The sequence below is a fragment of the Halichoerus grypus genome, chromosome 8 (genome assembly GCF_964656455.1).
Source record: "Halichoerus grypus chromosome 8, mHalGry1.hap1.1, whole genome shotgun sequence".
Lineage (NCBI taxonomy): Eukaryota > Metazoa > Chordata > Mammalia > Carnivora > Phocidae > Halichoerus > Halichoerus grypus.
The window spans coordinates 38,467,876-38,492,128 of NC_135719.1; the positions used below are offsets into that span (position 1 = coordinate 38,467,876).

A 24,253-nucleotide genomic window follows, 5' to 3' on the forward strand; every position below is an offset into this window, starting at 1 on the left:
AGTCCGCTTAGACAAGGAGCCAACAAGCGAGATTCTAACCTCCACTCCAACAATGACTAGTCTCCCCCTTAATCCCTGGACCTTGTTGGAAAAATGGAGGAAACAAGGCTTATGTCACGAGGATGCTGTAAGGATCAGACTAATTCAAGTAACATATATGAAGTCTGGTCTACTGGAGTCTTTCAGTAAATGTAAAAAAAAAGAAAGAGAAAGTAATACTAAATCACTCATATAATGGTGACCACTTAACAAATGGACTCCCATGTATTTTAGCTTCCTTTGACCTTATGGTCAGAGCGGGTAGGCTAGGTCTTATTAACCCCTTTATAGATGGAAAGACAACAGCTGAGAGAGGCCGTTTCTTGCCAGGGTGGCAAAGTTTGTGGTGCAAGGGCTGGGGGTGGAACTCAGCGGCAGGGTCCGTTTGCCTATGCCAGAAACAGGGTGTCTGGACAAGTCACTGTCAGGAGTAACACAAGCTGCTACATGAAACAAATCCAGAGCTCACAGTGGCCTAACACAAGAAGAGTTTGTCACTCACATCACAGCCCAGAGCAGGTTGCCGTGGGCAGTGGGTGACGAGCCACCATTCCCCAGTCACTCTGGCCTCTAGGCGCCTCCCATTTCCTAGCTGCTGCCTCTAAGTCCTTGGGGCTTTCTCCCTTCAACAGGGGAGAAGTAGAGAATTGCGCAGTTAGCCAGGCTTCTGCCCCCGTTTCGTAAGTGGGACTCACTTACGCCGTCACGCTTGAGGCACCTGAGGCATGCCGAAGTGGTCTGTGTGCCCAAGAACATTCTCTGCCCCTTTGCCTAGTCCCACGGGCACAGTCACATTCAGTAATCCTCCCTGGGTGATGCAAGTCTCCTTGGCCCTTTTCTGGGAGAAACTGGATGATAATCTTGACCTCAAGCAACAGGCTTTCCCGGTGGCAGTCGGCAGTGTGGGGAGGGGCGGCGTCCTGCTCCTCCCCCTCCATCCATCCTACTTTCCTGTGCAGGGGGTCGAAGCCCACTTGTTAGGTGGTGGGAGGTGACCTGGGAGCCTTGCTCTGCACCCACAGCGCCCTGGTGCTCAGCACCCCTGAGAGAAGGCCGATGGCTGCACAAATTCTCACCTTTGAGGCTGGGCCGCCAGCCCCGAGAAGGGCCTCTGTGGCCATCAGGAGATGGGAAACCACAGAAAAGGGGTCCTACCCTGGTTCTGGGGCTGGTGCTTGATGCCGGCTCATTCCAGAGAGTCCCCTCTTTTCCTGCAGAGCCCACAAGTCCCCAGCTCAGCACAATCGCCTTTGTTACCTGGATTATTCAAGATCTCCACTGTGGGAACGGAAGTGTGTGTGTGTGTGTGTGTGTGTGTGTGTGTGTGTGTGTGTGTGTGTGTGTTTTTAAGCATGGGAAGTGATTTGTAAAACAGCCGATAGCTTTAATGACAAGCCTATTTAGCTGATAAAATTAGCCATCAGAGGAATAACTTATGTTATCCTTTTGCCATAATTTAAATTTATGGCCAACTACCAGTCATCTTCACAATGGATGGAAAGGGGCCAAGGTTGAATTCAGCCTCCCCCACTGCTAAATCATTAGTTTGCAACTGTCTCCTGATTTTTATTGTTACCAACAATGGCAAAACTAATGGAAATAAACATTGGATGCCATCCAAATAGCAGATAGGTTTAAAGGCAGGGCAGGCTGTGCAGACAGCACTAATAGGATGGAAGAAAATTACTGCTGTTGCATTAGGATGCCATTGAGCTTCTGGCCAGAATGTGCATTGATCAGGCCAAGGCCGTGTCAAGCGTACTCCACAAACCAGACCGTTAAAGGCAGAGATGGACTGGGTGTGCCGGCCCTGCCGCCCCAGGGGTCTGGCCCCACCTGAGCAGGCACTAAAAGCCCAGCCCCAATGGAAGGGGCCTGACTCACTCTGTAATGCATGCTGAGGACTTCCCTGTGGATCCTGGCCAATCTGCTCAGGTTATCTGATAGAAATACTTAGCTAATGATGGGCGTTAAGAAGGGCTGTGACTACACTTTCATTTTTCTTGAGTCTCGGGATGGTCTTTATTTCCCCAGGCCAGTGTGCCAACGGAAAATATGCTTCATTTTGTCCTCAAAGCCCCCATGTGCCTTCAGCCCTGGAGGCCCACGCAAGCCCTGCGTGGGCCTCCAGGGCTGAAGGCACATGGGGGCTTTGAGGACAAAATGAAGAGCCTGAGTGTTTCTTCTTACCTGTTTTCATCAGTTTGACTGCAGAGGGTCCAGGGGTGGGGTTTTGTATTTATCCTGTTTAGGATTCTGAGTTTCTTGAATTTGTGGATTGATGTTTTTCATTAGATTTGGAAAGTTCTTGGCCACGGTTTGTTGACTGATTGCTTCTGTCCTCATCCTTCCATCCTCCTTCTGGAGCTGTGGTTGCATGTTAGGCCCTTGGATCATGTCTCCCATCTTAGACCCTCTTCCGTTCACTCACTCTCCCCCCTCCCTTTTTTTTTTTCCTTTTCTGGCCATAAGTTTAGATGTTTTTCTATAGACATATCCTCAAGTTCAACAGTCTTATCTTCTACTATGTCCAGTCTGCTGCTAAATCCATCCAGTGGAATACCCAATTTCAGACATTGCATGTTGAGTGAGGTTCTAGAAGTTCTATTGGATTCCTCTTATAGTTTCTGTTTCTCTGCTGAAATGCTACATCCATTCTGTTTATCTTTCCCCCACTTTAACATATTAATCACAGTTACTTTGAAGTTCTTACCTGCTAACTCAAATAGAACATAGGTCCGCTTCAGTGGGAATTCTAAGCAGCCTCTGAACTGCTTTATGTCTTGAAAATCTATCACCTTTTTTGCTTATTTGCATGACTAGTAATTCTTATTGTGTGCTACACACTGTTGATAATGTGTTTTAGAGATTCTGGATTATGTTATCTTTCTGTAAAGAGCCGGCCCTCTGGGAATGGGGCATTTCATCAAGGAGCAGGGGGTGGCCCTCAAGACAGGAGCTACCTGTCATTTGTACTTTACTCCCTCCCAGCGGGGGTCCCAGAGCCAGCACGGAGCTTGTCGTAGACTCAGAGTTCAGCTGGTCCATTTGCCTTATTGAACACAGTAAAACTGAGGCCCAGAGAGGAAAAGAGACTCACCACAAGTCAGAGTGAGGGAGGGTGATGGGCCCAGAACTCAGGCTCCTGCCTCCTCCAGCCCTTGCTTCTTCCCCACCTGGGAACCTCCTGCTCTTTCCCGGCCCCTGTAACCATCAAGCCCTCTGTATTCTGCTTGAGCTCAGTCTCTTCCATCTCACCCCTAAGGCTTCCCCTTGACACAAAGTCTGTGAAGCTAGAGGCCAGAGGCCTGGGTTACAGGCCTGGCTTTGCTTCTGATGCATCCTGTAGCCTTAGCTTTTCCCTACCCTGTCTGCCAGGACAGAGGCTCCTTCCCACCCTAGAGCCCCAGCTCACCCACTGACTAATGAGGTCCCGATAGCCCAGGACCCCCGACAGCCCTTCAGTCAGCTGGGGAAGCACACGTGGCCCTGTTCAGTATGGGGGAAGCAGCAGCCAGGCTCGGAGGGTCCCAGGGTCCTGCCAGCCCCCTGGAGCTGAGCTGGGCTGAGCTATCTGCAGTTCCCCTGTCAGGAATCCATCATTCCTCCTCAGGGCAAGGGCCGAGAGCATCCAGCCACCCACACCCTCTGCAGCTTGTGAACTTATATCCCTCTCCTTCACCCATTCCATTCATGCCCATGCCCACACTTTGACCTCCTAAATAGCTCCCTTACCTCCTGTCTCCACTGTCCCCAGCCTCGTCCAAATTCTGGTCATCAGGCCCGGGTTGCAGAAGTAGCATCCTGGCTGCCACTCCCGCCTCCACCCTGGCCCATCTCTGTCCAATCCTCCGCTCTGCTGCCAGCACCATCCTCCCAGAGTGCTCGTCTGAATCACCGCAACACCTCCTCCAATACTCTGCTCTTCTGCTCAAAAGATTTCAGTGGTTTCTTGTCGCTTTTTTTTAAAAGGCTGACATCCTTGTAACATCTTACCGGGGCTAATGGGCCCTGCCTGGTGTGGCCCCTGCTGATCTCCCCAGCCTCTCTCAACCCCAGCCCCCTGTCTCGCAGACACACCATGGTCAGCCCTTGAGACCGTCATGGGAGATTTACTGCGGTGCAGCAGACACTGCCCCCCTCGCTTGGGGCCACTGAGGACTCACTTCCAAGCTGGGAGAGGCATTTCCATTCTAAAACACGTAACAGTTTGAACATAGCCCTCACCATGCTTTACCTGAGTAAGTGAATGAATGCATGCCTGCCTATGAGAATTCCCATACACTTGGGGTTCATATCTCTAGCCTAAAATTTGTCTTAATGTATGTGCCCATGTCTGCACATGTGGGCTTGGGCTGGGCAAGCCCCGGCCTCTGGCTGTCTGGCCTGAATTCCAGTGGGACACTCACGGGTAGCTCTGGATCAATTTCAAGTTATCAATAATGCATCTGTTCAGAGTGGCCTAGGAGGCCATTAGATGGGCCTACTGGCCCTGATGAGCAGCCTTGGAGAAAGTGGGCTATGTATGCCCATGGGGAGTTCAGATCAGCCTGGGCAAGAGGAGCTCAGGAGGTTGCCTCATAGGCCCTATGTGACCTCTGAGAACTTGCTGCCAGAGGGGTAGCTTGAACTCTCTCCCCATGCACAGAAGGCCACCCTATAGTAAGCCAGCCTCACTTTCTCAGCCTCTGCAAACGATAGACCCATTTAAGTACTGGGTTGTTGAGGTCCAGAGTCTGAGCCTAGACCGAGAGCAGAGTCATGGCTCAGTGTATGATCGGGCTTGGGACTCAGTGTGTGAGCAGGTGTAGGGCTCATGGTGTAACTACGGTTGGGGCTCAGTATGTGACCATGGTCAGAGCTTAGTGTGTGAGCAGGGTCAGGGCTTACACTTTGTCTCAGCTTTGGGCTAGGATTGGGGCTCAGCCTGAAACCACAGAATTGAGCAAAGCTGAATAGTTTCATTCATTCATTTATTCAACAATATTTATTGAGGGCCTTCTCTATACCAGGCAGCAAAACAGACAAGATCCCTGCTCTGATAGAGACTATATTTTATTAAGGGGTGAAGGGTAGCAGTGGTGGGCTGGAGCTCTCACTCCGGAGAGCCAATTAAGGACACCTCTTCCCAGTTCTCCATGACACTGTGTTGGTAGTTTGAAATTGGCCATGGTGGAGTATTTGCACCACAGAGGTTAGCATAAACTACTCATCGGGGCTTTCTTTTTTTTTTTTTCTCTTTTAACCAGCATACTATCACTGCAGTGCGAGAGAGGGAAAACCAATAGGCAGTTCTTAAAATGGTGGAGTGACCACACATATTTATCTGATCTCCTTTCCCAAACTCCACTAAAATGATAATTTAAAAACCATGAACACATAAGAATTAAGAAAGTGTCTCTTTAAGGCCTGTCCATAACGTCAAAGAGGATAGAGATTTCAGTGGATCTGAGGAAAATGAACAGCGGATGAGAAAGGGGTAACCGATGTACCGGAGTGGAGAATTTATAACTAAAGTGCTTGCGGAGGATAGTGAGGGAAATGGGCTAATTCTCCCCTCAGAACCCCTGAGAGTTTGGGAGGAAGCGGGTGAATGGGAAGCTGACCAAAGGAAGAGGGATTGACTAAATGCCTGCACACACAATATTTGAGCCCCCTAGGCCCCCTCCCAATCCTGCACAGCCAGGAGACCACACCCACCCCCACCCTGCAAGAATCATAGAGGTTTGTTCTCTGGAGAAACTGAACCAGAGGGCTCTGCAAGTGGGCCCTGGGTTAGGCAGGGCTGAAACCAAGGATTCATTGAAAATCCTTCCATGTAATGGTGGGACCCTCTACCCCATCTCCCTGCCCTGCTCCCACAGAGAGGCAGCCAGAGGCTGATGAGCTCTCTGAAAAACTGAGTGGTTTTTCACTGAGACAAAGTCTGTGGACACTGACATTGGGAGGTTGCCCCGATGTCAGTCTGCTGCCTGGTGTCCCTAATGTTAGTGAATGCTTTAATTGTGCATTTCACTGACGCCAAAAGAAAAGTAATAAAATATTAAAATAGATTTTAAAATATCAGAAGGTGATAAGTACAATGCAGAGAATTCAAACAGGCTGGTGTGACAAAATACCTGGGTGGCTGCCTTGGGTGGGGGGTCAGGTCTGAGATAGGCAGGGTCAGACCATGCACCTGCTTTGTAAGTCAAGGGTAAAGAGTTGGGTTTTCTCCCAGTGGACCTCAGTTGTCACAAGCGGGGGGTGACATGATCTGATCTAGGTTTGTGAGAATCCCTGTGATTCCTATTGGGGGATAGATTTAGTAAAAGGCTGTAGAAGTTGGAGTTGCCAAGGTGGTGGAGGTGGAGGGGGTAGACAGGCTTGGGATAGCACTTGGAGGTGGAGCTGGACTTGGGGACAGATTGGATGGTGGGGGAGGGAAAGCAAGGAAGCAAAGGAGGTGATTACATTTTTGGCTCCAGCTAAGATGAGATGGAACCACCTGAGGAGCAAGTTTTTAGATACAGTGAAGAGTCCTATTCTGACCAGGTCGTTTTTGTGATTCCTGTAAGCCAATTCTCCGTGTTGCTGTCAGGTAGGAGTTGGAGATGTGAAGCTAACTTTACAGGGAGGGGTCAGGGCTGGACACTGAGCATCAAGGGGAAGTAGGTAATCTAGGTAGGGATCCCAGGCACTGGGCCTCCCTGGGACCACGCCCGCCCCCCCCTTCAGGCCTTTGGGGGTTTGCCGGCAGGTTGTGCACAGCGATGCAATGTGTGCTTGGGGCACTAGGTGGCAGTGAAAGCTCTCCTTACCTGAGCCCACAGCCAGGCCCTTCAAGGTCAGACCCAAACTTTGTCTTGGCCCAGATGGCCCAGAAAGGTCCGAGTGTAAACAGCTATTTCAGCCACGAACCCAAGAGGCATCTGGGAACCTCTTTAAAGAGCTTTTCCCAACAACAACAAAATTAACCAAAATCAAAATGTGTGCAGCGTTTTACAAAGCCCTTATTTAGCACTCAAGTCCTCAAAGAGATCCAGGGGGCTGAGAACCCCTATAATACAGATAAGGGAACTGAGGCCACACGGCCAGAAAGCTACAGAGCGGGGGCTAGAGCCCAGTCCTTTCTGAACACCTCCTAGAAGAGGGGTGTGGGTGTTGCTGGAAGACAAATGGACGGTGGACAGACAGCCCAGCGAGCACATGATGCCAGGATGGGCTCCCAAGGCTGGTTAGGCTGGTCCTGGATGTTCCCGGGCATGCGGTCTTCCACTCAGCATCAGTATAAGACACCTGAATAAGGCTTTCACTTTGACAAGCACCACCTGGGTCGCACATTTAGGCAAGGAACTAGATAAACAAGATTCAAACCCGGGTTTTTCGACCCCCCCCTTCAGTACCCTTCCCACAAATGGGAACAATGCAAACAACACAGCTGTGTTTCCTCTCACGGCCATCTTGTCTTCCCAATGCGGCCAGACTACAGTATTCTAGAAATGAGACACAGGAATACACCTTATTGCTTGGAAAAGGCTCCAGAAAAGTCCAAGGCTCTGGCGATGGGTGTCGTTGGAGATTTGTAAGGACCTCCCCACCCACACCCTGCGGACGCTCAGCGCACGCCTCCCGCCCCCACCCCGGGTCCCAGGGCTCAGGCTCGGCCCGGCCACACCCCGCCCGCCCCCGCGCCCCGACCGCCCACGGCCCCTCTCCTCTTGCAGTTTGAGATCCGGCAGCTGCGGGCGCACCTGGCGCAGCAGGACCTGGACCTGGCTGCGGAGCGCGAGGCGGCGCTGCAGGCCCCTCACGTGCTCAGCCAGCCGCGCAGCCGCTACAAGGTGGTGGAGGCCGGCACGTGGGCCGAGGAGACGGCCACCGAGAGCGTCGTGGAGGAGCTGCAGCCCTCGCCAGGTGAGCCCGCCCGCCGCCCCCGCCGCCCCCGCCCTGCCCCCGCCCGGGGCTCTGCGTCCAGCTGCCCGCCTGCGGGCGCGTGTCCCGGCGGGCCTGGAGCGGGCCGGGGCTCAGATCGGGGGACCCCCACGACGACCTTTGTGAGCCCGGGAGCAAGCGTTTAGCCAAGATACCTTGACCCAAACTGGAAATGAGCCTAGTGACTTGTACCCATTTCATGCCTGTGGGCCGCCGGCGTGCTTTGCCTGCGTTATCTCCCTGGCCCTCAGCGCAATAGGAAGTATGACTTTCCTATTTTGTGGATGAAATAAAAGTCGTACAAAGGCGCATCACTACTAAATGGCAGAGCTAGGCTTCAAGCCAGAGACCTGAGATTCTTACTGCCCAGCCCGTAAGGGCCCAGATAGTAAGTCCAGGCCTAGGGCCAGTACAGCCCAGAACCGAAGTCTGGGCGCTGGTAGCAAATTGATGGACAGGTGATGTTAGTGGAGATGGGAGCATGGGGCATGACCCGGGGCAGAGTGCTGTATAGAAGGCCAGCGGTGTCACCTTGGACAGGGGACTTAACCCTCTGAGCCTTGGTTTTGCTAGCTAACAAATGGGAACAATGCAGAGCCTTTCTCACAGGGTTGTTGGGAGGCTCGGGGAAGTGGGTACAAGTGGCCTCCGGAGCTGCAGAACAGTCCCACAGATGTCAGGGGGTATTGTTTTGTCATGGGGTGAAAATACCCTCACCTATGTCAGGTTTGGGCCTTCGCAGGATTTCGGGAGGCTGTGTTCTAATGGGCTCAGGCGAGGGATCTACCTCAGCACAGGGGTGATCTGCGCCCACCTTAGGGCCCCAAGGGGTCCTGGGAGTTCCCAACACAGACCCCCTCCCCGCCAGGTGCCCTTCCTGTTCATGTCTGAGTCCTCCCTGTCCTAACTTGCACCTGAAAATGTCATTGCTAAAATGATGGGTAAGGGGTTATTTCACTTTACCAAGAAATTCTTTTAAATATTGACCTCTCCTAATAATTCAGAGTAATTCATCTTCACGCTTTTTACCTAAAGGTAAGGGAATGAAAGTTTATCAAATCCCTCCAAGGGAAGTTTTTATAGTTGGACCTGGTTTAATCCTCACACCTCCTTTGTCTCCTGTGGAGCCGGAAACTCAGACCCAAAGAGGTCAAGAGAATTTCACAGGGTCACACACTGGAAATGGTGGTGCTGGGCTTGGAACCCAGGCTGTGGGACCCTAAACCCCAGCTTGATCGAGGGCCCCTTCACCTTGCCGTGCCATGTTCCCCTTGCCAGGACAGCCAGGCAGGGCTGGGCAGTTGGGAGGTGGGAGGCCAGAGCCCCGGACTCTGCTACTCCCCAGCTCTATGACTTGAGGCTTAGTGTTCCCTTCTATAAAGGGAAACTCCAGCTCTGTCTGCCTCTTAGGAAATACGAGGAGCTGATGGAGTGAGAAAGCTCTGGAGTAAGGCACTGTGAACAGCTTTTGTGGAGTGGGGTGATTGCACTTATGATCTTCTGAGAGACCTACAGATCTCAGAACTGTAGAATTTGGGGGCTAGGAGAGACTTCTCTGAGTCCAACTGATGTGCTAATCCCATCTAAAACTCTTGCTGGCCTCAGCTTACCTTCCTTTAACAGTAGGTGCTCCCAGCCTCCCAGAGAAGCCCACACCAACCCAACTTCAAATGGCTCTGCCTATTAGAAAGTAATTCTTCAGGGGCGCCTGGGTGGCTCAGTCAGTTAAGCATCTGCCTTTGGCTCAGGGTCCTGGGATTGAGCCCCACAGCCGGCAGGCTCCCTGCTCAGCGGGGAGTCTGCTTCTCCCTCTCCCTCTGTCCCTCCCCGCCATTCATGCACGCACTCTCACTCACTCTCTCATAAATAAAATCTTTAAAAAAAAAAATGTAATTCTTCAGACTGATCTGAGGTCTGCCCCCGGGGTACCTGCCTCTCCCACTTGGCTGCAGTTTTTATGCATTGGTGAAAGGCATCCTTTCATTTTTTTTATTGAGGTATATTTGACATACAGTGTTATACTGAGGCGTCCTTTTGGAGATTGGCCTCTAAGTGTTTTCTCCTCCGGGGACTGTCACTGCGTTTCCACACCAGTCCTCGGGGGAGGAGCTCTCCAGGTTCTTGCTGTATTGTCCCTCCTTGAACATTCCAATGTTTTGGTTCCTCTTGGAGTGACATCCAGAACAAAACGCAGTTCTTGGGGAACTGCAAGACAAGGGTGGAGTGCTAAGGGGCCACCCCTGCTTTTTTGTTCTGAATCTAAGACCCCTTAGATGTGGCTAGAAGGCTCCTGAGCCTTCTAGTGGCTGCCTGGCCTGAGCTCACAGCTGACCCAGGGCCACTGTTCCCCACATGGGCCCCCGCAGCCCATCCCTAGGCAGTGGCTTTTTGCCCCCTGCCCTCCCTCCCCCAACCATGCAGCACTTTACATCTATCTGCGTTGGGCTGTAGCTTGGATTCCTCCCCAATTTAAAACCTTGGCTGGTGGCTGCTAGGGCTGCCGCAGCAAGCCAGGGGCTTAAACGTCAGTTTACGGTCGCATAGCTCTGGAGGGTAGAAGTCTGAGATCAAGGTCTTGGCAGGGTTGGCTCTTCCTGAGGGCTGTGAGGGCCTCTCTACTAGCTTCTGGTGGTTTGCTCGTAATGCTTGGCGTTCCTTGGCGCCCTCTCCACCTGGCATTCTCCCTGTGTGTCTGTGTTCACATTTCCTTGTTTATAAAGACTCCAGGCATCCTGGGCTAGGGGCCCACCCCACTCCAGTATGACCTCACCTTAACCAGTGACTTCTACAACCTCACTGCCACATGAGATTCCATTCTGAGGTACTGGGGGTTAGGACAACAGATACATTTGGGGGACACACAGTGATTCCCCCTCTAACAGGTGGCATAGAGACGCTGATGCTCTCGCTTCCGCAGCCTCCCTCCTCCCACTCTTTTCACCTTCCCTCAGGCGGGCGAAACATCTAGTTCTGTGAGTGTTTTGTGCAGCTGTAGGTCTTGGAGCTTTTCCACATGCTGTGCATTGGCAGCCCAGGCCTGCCTGCCATACTTCTCTTCCTCCTTGAAACCCATCTCTGAGTGAGCTCCCAGCCACCACTCTCTCCTCTCTAGACCTGACCGGAGCTGGCGCGAGGCCCCGATCAGTCGTGCCGTGGGGCCGCTGGGCTGTGAGCGTTTGCGTGTGTGTCCCCACAAGGGCCGCCCAAGCCTGGCCCTCAGCAGGCTCCCCTAGAGCTTGTTGCGTGAAATGTCGTCTGCAAGCCCGCAGCTGATCAAAGAACAAGAGGAGGCTTGCGGATACCACGTGTTCTCGTGTGGGTCCCTGCAGCCCTCTGAGCTCAGGCCCATGTGGCAACAGTCCACTCCAGAAACCCCTCTTGACTTTCAACTCCCCAGGCTGGTGTTTGTGGAGTCCAAAATACAAGAATATAATAAAAGAATATTCTTTTTGGGAAAGCTCTCTGGAAGTCAGCAGCTTTTGCCCACTCGTCTTACTTCCCAAGGACGGGAGGGACAGCGTCCCTCCCCGGAGCTTCCTCCTGATCAGGCAGAGGGAGCTGCAGGAGCTGCTGCTGGGCGGCTTCTTGCTCTGCCCGCGGCGGTGGGGGGCTCCTTGTCGCTCGCAGTCCATCTGGAGCTGCAGCTCGCCTGGGGCTTGGGCCTGCTTGGTTCTGTTCTCTTTTCATGTGTGCTCACCTGTAAACACCTGAGCTCAGATGAGCACTCCCAGAACAGCCCATGTTCTGTAGCACCTCTCTCACCAGGATCCTCAGCTCTCAAGATAACAGCGTGGCCATTACTACTGCCCCTCAGCCAGTGACCTCCAGACCCTAGACACCTGATGCCCCATTTGGGCCCACAGGGAGTCAAGATCTGGGTTTGGAGAGTCTGCAAACTAAGCCTTTAAAATAATCCCACACGTTCTAGGAGTTCCTGCCTCTCCGCTTCCTCCCTCTGCTGTCCCCATAGTGAGCAACTTCCAGGAGGGAAAGCAGGGAGGTAGAGTAAGAAGGGAGAAAGCTGGGTCACACTTGAAGCCCACTCAGGGTGAATTTGACCAGCTGTGCATCACCAGCCAGCATGTCCTGGGGTCTGTGCTGACCCTCCTGGAGACTGGGTGTTGGGGGGGGGTCTGAACAAGGCACTCAGGCCTCCCAGAGAGATGCCAAACATGCCCCTCTGGGAGCAGCTGCAAACGCTCCTCCCTTCTAGTCCTGGACCCCCACCCTGCCCTCCATCATCTCTCCTGTGACACCCCCACCGCCTCCCTCTCTAGATGCACAGCTGCCCTACACCTGCCCCGGTCCGTGCCGCCTGCCCAGTACATTCCCCCATGCGCCTCTTGTGCCCCCTCACAAGCAGCCTGCAGAGCGATCCACAGCAAAGCCAACAGCTCTGAGGCGGAGGGCAGACGCAGGGGGGGCCCAGCCAGCGGCGTGCGTGATTCACAGCCTCCAGGGGGCCAGGGAGACAGGGCGTCCCCCAGCCGATTCCTCTCTGACCAGGAGCTGTGTCCAGGGAGGGATTTCCACGACATTAGAAATTACGGCCGGACAAGCTAGGGGTGCTCTGGGCCACTCTGGAGATGGAGAAAGGGCAGCATCTGTTGCTCATGATGAGCTTCAGGCCAGGGAGGGCTCTGAGGCTCACCGTGTCACGACAGTGCACCGGTGGTCAGGGGATTAGCCCTCAGAAGTGAGCTGGAAGCCACAGGAGCCCCGGGAGGGGGCCGTGCTCTCTGCGGGAGGGCAGCCCCGAAGGGCGGGAGGGCTGAGGGGTCCCCGCGGTTCAGCAGTTGCTCGCGGGTCAGAGCCAGACTAACGCCGACCAGCTTCTGTTTAGACTTGCTCTGGCACAAATCATTTTTAAAACCCAGGCTGCAAAGTTCCAGGCTTTGGGGCCTGCCAAGTTCACGGTGCCCCTGTGTAGTCATTAATACTTCCCTCCCAAATTTATTAGTCTTGAACCTCGCCCATAATTTATGAATTACAGCCACCGGGGGGAGCGCCACAGCGTCCACCATATATCACGGCCAACGGCGGCGGCCCTCTGTGCTGCACCGGCGCTCACAGAAACCCCCCAGACGTGCCCGGCCACCGGGCTGGGCTTTCCCTCTGCCCAGCAGAGCTGGCACCGGCGTGGGCCCTTAGGAGAGGAGAGGCCCGTGTGCTGCCGAGACCAGTTGGGGTTTCTGCCACCGCTGGCCTCCTCAGGTTCCTCGAAAAGTTAAAAATAGAACTTCCATAGAATTCCACTTTGGGCTATTTATCCAAAGTAAACAAAAACACTAACTTGAGAAGAGGCGCCCCCACATTCATTCCAGCATTGTTCATAACAGCCAATATGGGGCAACCGCATGAGTGTCCAGTGGTGGACGGATGAGGAAGATGGGGTATGTAGACACAGTGGAATATCACTGGGGGGCACTGAGGAGCCGGAGAAGCTGCGGAGCTGTAGGGCTAGACCTGGGAGGTCCTCACACAAGTAGTGAGGCAGCTGACGGGGCAGAGGGGGGTACGGTGATATGAGGAAGGGACGCCAGTGGAAGACTCCGGGCTGGGTTTGAATCTCAGCTTGGCCTTGAACAAGTGACTTAACTCTGAGCAGGACTGGCTCCATGGTTGGGTGACCCCGCTGGTCACATAGGGCCTTGAACTTGGTTCACTGCCCTGCTGTTGCCCTCTTGAAATTCTTAATGCTTTTTTTTTTAACTGATGTGTAATTGACATATAGCATATTACTTTCAGGTGTGCTATGTGATGATCCGATATTTATATGTATATTGCAAAATGATCATAATAAATCTAGTTAACATCTGTCACCATACATAATTACAAAATGTTTTTCTTGAGAACTTCCAAGATTTACTCACTTAGCAACTTTCAAAAATGCAATACATTATCATTAACTGTAGTCGCCATGCAATACATCATATCTCCACAACTTACTTATTTTATAACAAAGTTTGTACTTTTTGACTCCCTTCACCCATTTTGCCCAACCCCCACTTCTAGCAACTACCAATGTGTTCTCTGTGTCTGTGAGCTCTGAGTTTCTTGTTTTTGTTTTGTTTTTAGATTCCACATAGGTGAGCTCATATAGTATTTGTCTTTCTCTGCCTGACTTATTTCACGTAGCATAATGCCCTCCAGGGCCATCCATGTTGCAAATGGCAAGATTGCTTTCTTTTTTTATGGCTGAATAATATTCCATTGTGCGTGTGTGTGTGTGTACACGTATACCCCATCTTCCTCATCCGTCCACCACTGGACACTCATGCGGTTGCCCCGTATTGGCTGTTATGAACAACGCTGGAATGAATGTGGGGGCGCCTCTTCTCAAGTTAGTGTTTTTTGTTCACTTTGGATAAATACCCCAAGGTGGAATTCTGTGGAAGTTCTGTTTTTAATTTTTTGAGGAACCGCCATACTGTTTTCCATAGTGGTTGCAACAATTTGCATCCTACCAACAGTGCACAAGTGTTCCTTTTCTCCACATCCTCTCCAGCACTTGTTGTTTCTTATGTTTTCAATTTTAGCCATTCTGACAGGTGTGAGGTGATCATTCATTGTGGTTTTGATTTGCATTTCCCTGATGATGAGTGATGCTGAGCATCTTTTCATGTGTCTGGATGTCTTCTCTGGAAAAAATGTCTATTCAGATCCTCTGCCCATTTTCTAATTGGTTTGGTTCTTTTTGCTGTTGAGGTGTATGAGTTCTTTATACAATGTGGATATTAGCCCCTTATTATAATATGATTTGCAAATATCTTCTCACATTCAGTAGGTTGCCTTTTCAGTTTGTTGATGATTTCCTTTACTGTGCAGAAGCTTTTTAGTTTGATGTAGTCCCACTTGTTTATTTTTACTTTTATTGCCTTTGCTTTTGCTGTCAAATCCAAAAAAATCACTGCCGAGAATGATGTCAAGGAGCTGACTGCCTATGTTTTCTTTCAGGAGTTTTATGGTTTCAAGTCTCACATTTAGGCCTTTAATCTGCTTTGAGTTAATTTTTGTGTATGATGTAACATAGTGGTCCAGTTTTGTTCTTTTGCATGTAGCTGTCCAGTTTTCCCAGCACCATTATTGAAGAGACTGCCCTTTCCCATATATGCATGGGTTTATTTCTGGACCTTCATGCTTTTTGAACAAGGGGCCCCACAATTATGCTGCTGGTCCTGTCTCTGAGCCCCAGTTTTTCCAAAATAAGAACAGTAGCAGAAGCTTATCTTCCCTGAGAAAGACTGGGCTTCCGGTCGTAGGCACAGCTCTCCTGCACGGCACAGCAGGTGCGCTGCTTCTGGGAGGGCTGCCAAGTCATGGAGCAGCAAGTTGGAGTCGGGGAGGAGGAGCCCCGAACCAGGAACCAGGGCTTCCCTCTGGGCGCTGGGGCCTGTGTCTGCACAGGATGCGGGGTCCTGGCACCCCCAACCCACAGCACGGCTCCTCCCACCCCCTCCAGGAGCCCCAGCTGACTCACACACTGTCTCTCAACCTCTGCCTTACCAGGCAGGTGGGGCTCCGCCCAACAGGCAGACACACATGAGGAGCGTTGCCATGACCAGCACCCCAAGGGCTTTGGACGGATTAGTCAGGATGCATTTGCAGAGCGCTCCCCCCCTCACCCCCCACCCCGGGAAGGAAGGCGCCAGGCAGCCAAGAGCAGCTGCCGCAGAAGACTCAAGACTTCGGGGTCGGGAGGGAACTCCGGGGGCGGGGATTCGGAGAGGTGCGGAACAGCCCTGGGCTAGATTTGACATTCATTGTCTCAGTAAGTCTCACAGCTCACCAGCGTTTTACCTCGGAGGAAGCTGAGGCTCAGAGGGCCTGGGGATTTGCCTGGGACCACAAGGCGGCAGGTTTGTCCTGAGCTCAGCCCTCAGTGTGGGGTGGTTCCTCCGTGGTCCCAGGGCGCCTTGGGGCTGAGTCAAGACAAACCCTTTGGCGGGGGATTGTTCTTAGGTGGAAAGTGGGCAGACCCCTGTGGAGGCTCCGTGGTGGCCTGTTCCTGGCCGCAAGCCTCTGTGCCTGCCTCCTCTCCTTTCCCCCAAGCCTCCAAGCACCCAGCAGTCACCAGCGTCCAGGCAGGTACTAGTGACCGGGAGCAAGGCTGTGTGCCGAAGGATGACAGCGCCTTGCAGAGGGTGAGGCGGACGGTGCTGGGAGGCCCTGCAGGCCTCTGACCCAGACACAGTCATCTGTCCAGTCAGCACTCTTTAGTGGAGGCTGGCATAGGCCAAGCCCCGTGCTTAGTGCGAGGGAGATGCTGAGTAAAATGTGGCCCCTGCCCTCAGAGGCTCTCAGCCCCTGTGTGGGTGGGAGCACAACCCCAGCCCAAGTGGTCCGTTCTGGAGAACTTGAGGGCCTGCTTGAAGCAGAGAACAGGGAGGACCAGCGTCAACATTGCTGGAGGAGTCCAAGCAGGCCTTGCTTTCAGATTTGTCTTTTTTTTTTTTTTTTTTTAGATTTTATTTATTTATTTGTCAGAGCGAGAGAGAACAAGCAGGGGAGTGGCAGGCAGAGGGAGGGAGTGGGAGAGGGAGAAGCAGGCTCCCGCCAAGCAGGGAGCCCGATGCGGGGCTCAATCCCAGGACCCCGGGATCATGACCTGAGCCGAAGGCAGACGCTTAACTGACTGAGCCACCCAGGCGCCCCTCAGATTTGTGTCTTAAAGCTCATTCTGAGGCCCCTGTGTGGGTCCAGGTTTGGAGTAGAGGGAACAAATGCAGACTGGACAAACCTCTGGAGGCCACCTGGGTGGGACCTAGGTTCAGTGTCACACATATCCATGGAGCTAGAATCCTGTTCATTAAACCCACAGATGTGAGAAGAGTCCAAAGGGGAAAGCATGAGGTCTGACCTATGGCTGGACCACCAGACCATAGCAGAGGTATCAGGGGGTCCCTCGACTAGTCACAGACTTGGTAGGAGTTGGGGTTGTTGGTAAGGAAAGAGAAAGCACAGCGAAGTGACCAGGGTCCCAGCTTGGGTGGGCAAGGAAACCATTCACCATGATGGAGGTGGAGGGAGAAACTGAGTTCTGTTGTGGACATGTTGCATCAGTGGTGGCTGGAGGTCCTGCAGGAGACGTCCAGTTGACCAGGTCAGCCAGAAGCTCAGGAGAGACATCGGGCTACAGTTCTCCTAGCCTAGGTGGTTTTTTCAATGGTGTAGATGAACATGTGGCATTCTCCATCAACACTGAGATAGGAGGAAGAGCTAATCCCTGACACCGAGCCAAGATTAAGAGTGCTCCTCAGCACACTGCCCTCTCTGCTGAAACTAGCAAGCTTACATTAGCCTAGGATGAGGAACACAGAGTCCTCCGTGGGGGTGACACAGCCAAGTGTGCTCAGGGCTTGGCCTGCCCCGCCACTGCATGGAAGCCCTGGGCGGCTCGAGAGTCAGCGGAGTAGGGCAGTTGGTGTCCCCACCGGGAGGGTGCTGGGCTGCATGAGCGGAGTGATCCCAGATCTTGGGAAGGACCAGTCTACTGAGTCATCCCTGCCTCCAGGGCAGTGGTGAGGATTAAAGAAGCATGGTGTGTGCCGAACCCAAGGTGTGGCTCAAAGGCGCAGTGAATGCCGGCTCCCTCCCTTACCCTCCTCCACCCATTTTGGTCACCTCTGTAGCCCATAGGGAGGCCTTCAGAGTGGGAAGGCTGGAAAACTTGGGACGGGTGGGAAACGGACAGTGGTTTCCCAGAAGAGACTTCTCAGGAGGGCTTGTTAAGTATCAGAAGGTCTGTCACATAGACGGTGGAGAGCAGTGGGCTTAGCCGTGGTACCTGTGAAGACAGGACCACCATCTGCAAGGCTTGATTAACGGAGATGGGCTGTTTGACCAAGGCATGACATCCTGGGGAGGCCCTGACTGTGCTCCTTGGAGGCAGGGAGTCCTGGCCTCAGTACCCGGCGTGGGGTGGGGCACATTGCTGAGCACAGGTGAACAAGAGCTGCCCACAGCTGGTTATCCGAGCTGCTCAACAGAGAGGTGGGCACCCCCTTCCCCAGGTATGCCGGCCAAGGTGGAGAGCCCCCGTCAGCAGCGAGGTGACTCCTGCCCAGGCATGCGGCGATGGCCCCGATGCCTCTGGCCCCCTCCCGCACTGCTCTCTCCCCTCTTGGAGCTTCCAGAGCTGGCAGATGTGCGGGGGGTGTCCGGCGCAGCCGCTCACGATCCGCAAGAGCCTGCCCAGCCCCTGGTGGTACGGATGAAGAAACTGAGGCCCAGGAAGGGGAGGTGACCTGCTCAAGTTCTCATGGCTGCAGCACGCACAGGACGGGAACTAGGATCTCGGTTTTTTTGTTTTTGTTTTTTAAATAAGATTTGCGGTTTCCCTTTTTATAATTTTTTTCATTGAAGCTCAGTTGACACAATGTTACATTAGTTTCAGGTGTACAACAGTGATTTTACAAGTTTGTATGTTACGCTGTGCTCACAAGTGTGGCTACCATCTGTCAAATACCACACTGTTAACAGTCATCGACTGGATTCCCCAGGCCGTGCCCTTTATTCCTGTGACTTACTCATTCCATAACCAGAAGCCCGCAGCTCCCACTCCCCTTCGCCCGTCCTGCCCATCCTCCACCTCCTCCCGTCTCTGTATGTATGGGTCTGTTTCTGCTTTTTGTTTGTTTATTCCTCTGTTTCTAGATTCCACGTGTAAGTGAAGTGATATGGCATTTGTCTTTCTCTGATTTAGCCTAATACCCTCTAGGTCCATCCATGTTGCCTCAAATGGCATGATCTCATCCTTTTTTATGCCCAATATTCCCGTGTGTGTGTGTGTGTGTGGGTGTAGACCACATCTTTATCCATTCATCTATCGATGGACACTCAGGTTGCTTCATATCTTGGCTGTTGTAAATGATACTGCACTAAACATAGGGGTGCATGTATCTCTCCAATTAGCGTTTTCATTTTCTCTGGGTAAATACCCAGTGGTGGAATTGTAAGGTAGCTCTATTTTTAACTTTTTGAGGAGCCTCCATACTGTTTTCCAGAGTGGCTGCACCAGTTTGCATTCCCACCAACAGTGCACGAGGGTTCCTTTTTCTCAACATTCTTGCCAACACCTGTTGTTTCTTCTTTTGTTGATTTGAGCCAATCTGACAGGTGTAAGGTGATACCTCACTGTGGTTTTGATTTGCATTTCCCCTGATGAGGAGTGATGTGGAGCATCTTTTCATGTGTCCATTGGCCATCTGGATGTCTTCTTTGTAAAAATGCCTATTCAAGTCCACTGCCCGTGTTTTAATGGTGTTTTGCTGTTGAGGGGGGGTATGAGTTTTTTATGTATTTTGGATATAGTCCCTTATCAAAAATAATTTGCAAATATCTTCTTCCATTCAGTAGGTTACCTTTTCATTTTGTTGATGGTTTCCTTTGCTGTGCAGACACTTTTTAGTTTGGTCTAGTCCCAATAATTTATTTTTTCCTTTGTTTTCCTTACCTTAGGAGACATTTCGAGAAAAACATTGCTACAGCCGATGTCAGAGAGATTACTGCCTGTGCTCTCTTCTGGGAGCTTATGGTTTCAGGTCTCATATTTAGGTCTTTCATCCATTTTGAGTTTATTTTTGAGTATAGTATAAGAAGGTAGTCCAGTTTCATTTGTTTGCATGTAGCCATCCAGTTTTCTAGGGTCTGGTTTTTCTTCTTCACCCCAGGCCACCTTCTGTGAGTAACTCCCTTGGGATGAATTCTCATGAGTCTGCAGATACTTTAGCTGAGTTCACAGTTCTGCCCATGTCACAAGGCCTCCGCAGCCAAGGCCGAAGGCTTATCCCGAGGGAAGTGACCAGAACCTCCTGTCTAGCCCAGGAGGCCTGGTGCCACCGCTTACTCTCACTGCTGGCCAGGAGCAGCCTCCCCAGCCTCCGCCTGACCCCCAGGGTGATCTGCAGGGCCAGACAGCATTTACCACGTCAGTAACGAAGAGCCATGGAGAGTTGTATTGTTGTGTGATTCCGAGGGAGCTTTGCTGGCTGATTCTGGATCAGGGCCTAGAGCCAGCCTCAGGCCCCTCCCTCAATTCAGGCATTAATGCAAAACACACCTCTCACCCCAGGCATTTAAAGATCAAAAGAGGCCAAAAAAGCTTTTAGGAGCCAGGTCTGTATGTGCCACCACGCAGCCTCCCAATGTCCAGCCGATTGGCTTCCGCAGTGGTTTCAGGTGTGCCCGGGAAGGCGGCCACAGAAAGCATCTGGTCCATTCATCCGTAGACCACCGCTCCTGGGAGAAGCGTCCAGGCGTGTGGACTCCCTCAGACTTCCGTAGGAGAGGAAGGACTAGACTCCCGTGTGTTGAAGGCCTTCTGTGTGCCTGAACGCATTCGAGAAGTCTGACATTTGTTAGCTCCTTTAATCTCCTTAACGGATAAGGGAACAGAGGCTTAGAGAGAACCTAAACGAAAGGTCCTTAGCTAAAATGTGGTGGGGTTGAGGTTTGAAATCAGGTCTGATTCTGGTACCCTTTTAGGACCCTAGGACCCAGGGGAGACCACAGTTGCTAAAGAGCAACCCCTGAGCTCAGTCTGACAAGTTGAGTCAACTGAGTCATCTTGTCATTCTCTAAACCCTGCCAAGTCCCTCCTAATTATCACTTGACCCTGATCCCTCCCTTCCGTCCCAACAGGCATCACCACCCATCCCCACCTCAGAACCTGTCAGCCTCACCTGGGCCTCGTTTCTGGTCTTCCTGCCTAAAGTCTAGCACCTTCTGAACTACTCTCCCCACAACCTTGGGAGTGAGTCACACCTGAACATGTTCAAACTTTCCTGTGGTTCTTCAGTGCCCTTGGAACAAGGCCAAGCTCCTTGGGGTCTCCAGTCATCTGCTTTTCCTCCCATTCTCAGGCCACTCTGAATTTCTTACCTCTCCTCTCTCCCATTCCTTCTTTATTCCTATCAAGACGATGAACCAATATTTCCTTGAGACCCTTGTTCCCATGTCATCTCCTTGGACAGCTTTACACCTCGTCATGCATTATGCATGCAATAACTATTTACCGAGCGCTCACTGCATGCTAGGAACTTCATAGGTGGGGGGGAAGAGCAGCCCCCGGCCCATCCCCGTACTGCATGGGAGACTGGGTCCTCTGATAGGTGAGCCAGCGGGCTGTCACCAACGATCAGCCTCTGCAGCTGGCTGGGTGGGGCCGCTAGCAAGGCTTTGAGACTTTTGTACTGAGGACAGTGGGCACCCTGAGAACCTCAGGTAGACTCAGAGACTTGGGCCATCCTGGCAGGGAAAGCCCTGAGGAACTGTTTCCATCTCACAGTTGGGGAGACAGGACAGAGAAGGAAAAGGCTCTGCCCATGTCCTATGTCAAGCCAGATGCTTCATGAGGACCTGGGTCCCTGACGCCCAGTCCAGCCCAGCCCTGGGGCGGATCCCCACTGAGGATTGGGAAGCAGCAGAGAGCTCCTGGGAGACAAGAGCCTCTTCTCGTGGTGATGGGGAGGGGCGGGAGTACAGAGGGAGGGACACGAACTGGCCACAGCCTGCTCTTGGACTCTCTGCACGCCGCCACACTCCCCTTTCTCTGTCCTCCTCTGCCAAGGTGCCGCCGTGAGAGACGACATGAACAGCTACGTCAGCCAGTACTACAACGGGCCCAGCAGTGGTGAGTGTGTGTCCGGGGCCGCTCTGCACACGCCAGAACCTCTGTGCCGCCCCTTGCAGCCCCTAACGTTGAGGATGGGGACAGCTCGGCCTGGCGTGCCCATCCCCTGGTGCCTGTGACCATCACTGCAGGCAGAGTTCAAGGTTCAAATACCTGCAGCTTTAGCTCCCAGCAGAGTCCAGCGCCGGGGCTATGGGTGTGGAGGTTGGAGTACTCCGTGATCACTAATGAGGGCAGCATGGGGGACCCTCATATGGAGAGGGGGCTGGAATCAGAAATCTAGGAGACCTCAGCGCCTCTCCACCTGAGACCCTCATGGAGTGACCACGATGGGGGTGAGGTAACAGCAGAGCTGGGCTTGAGAAGCAACAGGTGTGGGGCATGTCCTTGCTTGATTTGTTTCATTCTTTCTCTTGAAAGAAGTTTCAGGGAGCCTAGTGGTTTTCATTTGTGGGAAAGGTTGAGTTTTAAAAGAATAGCCCATTTTCCTTAGCCAATGTCTTGAATCTCAGTAGTTTGTATTTGACACTCCTCGAATCCTCGTATACTCCCTTGTGAGGCTAGAATGTTACATTGTGTGACATGTGTCATGCAGTGGATTGTTTTCTACAATGTCACCCCCTAAAGATCTCTTCTCTCTTTCTCTCCCTCTTTCAAAGCTTCATCCAGTCTGCTGATTTCAGAGACCACCATCTCTAGCTCAGACCTCTCCCCCAGTGCACTCTCCCCACAACCTGGGGAGAGACCTTGCCCCCACCGCACCCACTGTAATGCAGCCCCTTGGTACTTCTTCCTTAAAGACCTCTGGAGTGTTCTCTGTGCTCACCCTGCAATGCATCCTACAGGGATGACGCAATCTTCTGAAGACACAGCTCTGATCATGTCACTCTCGTGTTGGCCCCATTTAAAACTGAATGACTCCACCTGACCATGAAGCCCAGATTCCTAGTCCTGGCGCCTCCTGCTTTCTGAGTTAGGATGAGCTAGGTTATGCTGCCGTGGCAAATAACCCCAACATCTCCGTGGTTTAAATCAACACAGGTCCATGGCAGATCAGCCAGGGACGCTGCTCCCGGGTTGTCAGCTTTCCTCCAGCACCTAGGGGGCAGAACAGCTACCGTCTATGCTAGAACACTGCTGACCGCCGGGCAGAGCACAGCTGTTCAGAGAGGCCACAGATCAGTCCTCACAGATGATTGGCCAGTGCGTGTCGCATGTCCGGTGAAGTCCGCCAGAGGAGGGCGGGGCGGAATCCTCGCGGGGCCGGGCCATGAACTCTGGGAAATTGGACCACAGACCCAGGCGTCCCCCAGCAGAGCCCGTGCACACTCGCTAGCTGCCATTTGGGTCAGAGGCGCCCCCATCAGGGCCCACAGAGGTGTAGCAGAGGGTGAGGTGTGACCGGCATCCCCTCCTTTCTTGCAGACAGTGGTGCCCCAGGGCCAGCCGTGTGCGTAGTCACCACAGCCGCCGTTGACATCCACCGGCCCGATCTCTCCTCGGACCTCTGCTCGGTCGACGTGGCCCTGAAGCCCAGCAGCAGTGGCACCTGTGCCAGTGCCACGTCCGAGGGCGCCTCCCGCTCGACTCGCAGCTCTGTCCCCCGGGCCCAGAGTGACAGCAGCCAGACGCTGGGCTCCTCCACAGACTGCAGCACCGCCCGCAAGGAGCCGTCCTCAGAGCCCGGCCCCTCTCCTCGGCCACTGCCGCCACCACCCCAGCAGCAGATGGCAGAGGCCGCGGGCCAGGACCTGCTGTCCTCCCTGTCGGAGGACCCCTGCCCGTCCCAGGGGGCCTTGGACCCAGCCCCTCTCACCTGGCCCAGCCCCGAGGGCTCGGCCCAAAGCAGCCCTGAGCTGGAGCCCAGGGTAAGTCTTTTCAACCAGAAGAATCAGGAGGGCTTCACAGTCTTTCAGATCAAGCCTGTCATCCACTTCCAGCCTGCTGCACCCATGCTGGAGGAGAAGTTCAGATCTTTGGAATCCAAAGAGCAGAAGTTGCACAGGGTCCCTGAAGCCTAGAGCCTCCAGCTGGGCTGGGTGGGAGGAGGGCCGAGAGCTATCTGGATGCTCTCCGAGGGCCCCGGAGGCCACCGGGGGCCACACGCAGGGCCTCCCCCAGGGTGCTGCCTGCCTCCAGGGAGGTGTCACCGAGCCAGGAGGCCACATGCCTCAGACCTCAGAGCCCAGAGCTGGCATCTCCTTGGGCCCTGCTCAGGGGAGGGTGGTGCTCATGGCTGGGGTCTTTTTAAACCATTTTTACAAAAACCAGCCTGTGGCCCAGCTTCAGCAGGGTAGAGCGCAGGGACCAGCCCAGCCTCTTCGTGGCCTTCGTCCCTGGCGCCCACCCTGGAGCCCTGGGAAGAGCACTGTGAGCAGGGGCTATCTAGCCCCACCCCCAGCCGTCTCGTCTTTTCCCGGAATCCGGGGTGGAGCGGACACAGTCACACAGAGACCACCATCTGAGACCGCCATCTGAGCCTATTTCGTTCGTCCTCATTCTCTCCTTCGGCATGAGCATCTCTGAGTCTTTTCCAGACAGATCTAGTTTTCACCTTCACAGGACATAGTGGGATGAATCTGGAGGTGGGTGGGAGGGCCATGGTGGGGTGCGGGGACAGCCGTTTTACAATCTTGGCTTTAATAATAAAAACCAACTGCACTGAGA

The 24,253-nt window shown here is 53.1% G+C and overlaps 1 protein-coding gene across 6 annotated transcripts in view; it reads left to right on the forward strand.

Moving 5' to 3' along the window:
• Positions 1-24,253, forward strand: part of TMEM266 (transmembrane protein 266) — a 119,742-nt gene extending 95,489 nt beyond the window's left edge. For 4 of the 6 annotated variants that reach the window (XM_036067648.2, XM_036067649.2, XM_078079025.1 and 1 more), the window contains 3 exons: positions 7,746-7,935; positions 21,524-21,586; positions 23,012-24,253. In XM_036067648.2, coding sequence (XP_035923541.1) covers positions 7,746-7,935; positions 21,524-21,586; positions 23,012-23,607 — 849 coding nt within the window. In that variant the 3' untranslated portion in view covers positions 23,608-24,253. Of the gene's footprint in view, positions 1-7,745; positions 7,936-21,523; positions 21,587-22,245; positions 22,790-23,011 lie in introns of all 6 variants that reach the window. The other 2 variants (XR_013450358.1, XM_078079026.1) reach the window with 2 other exon arrangements.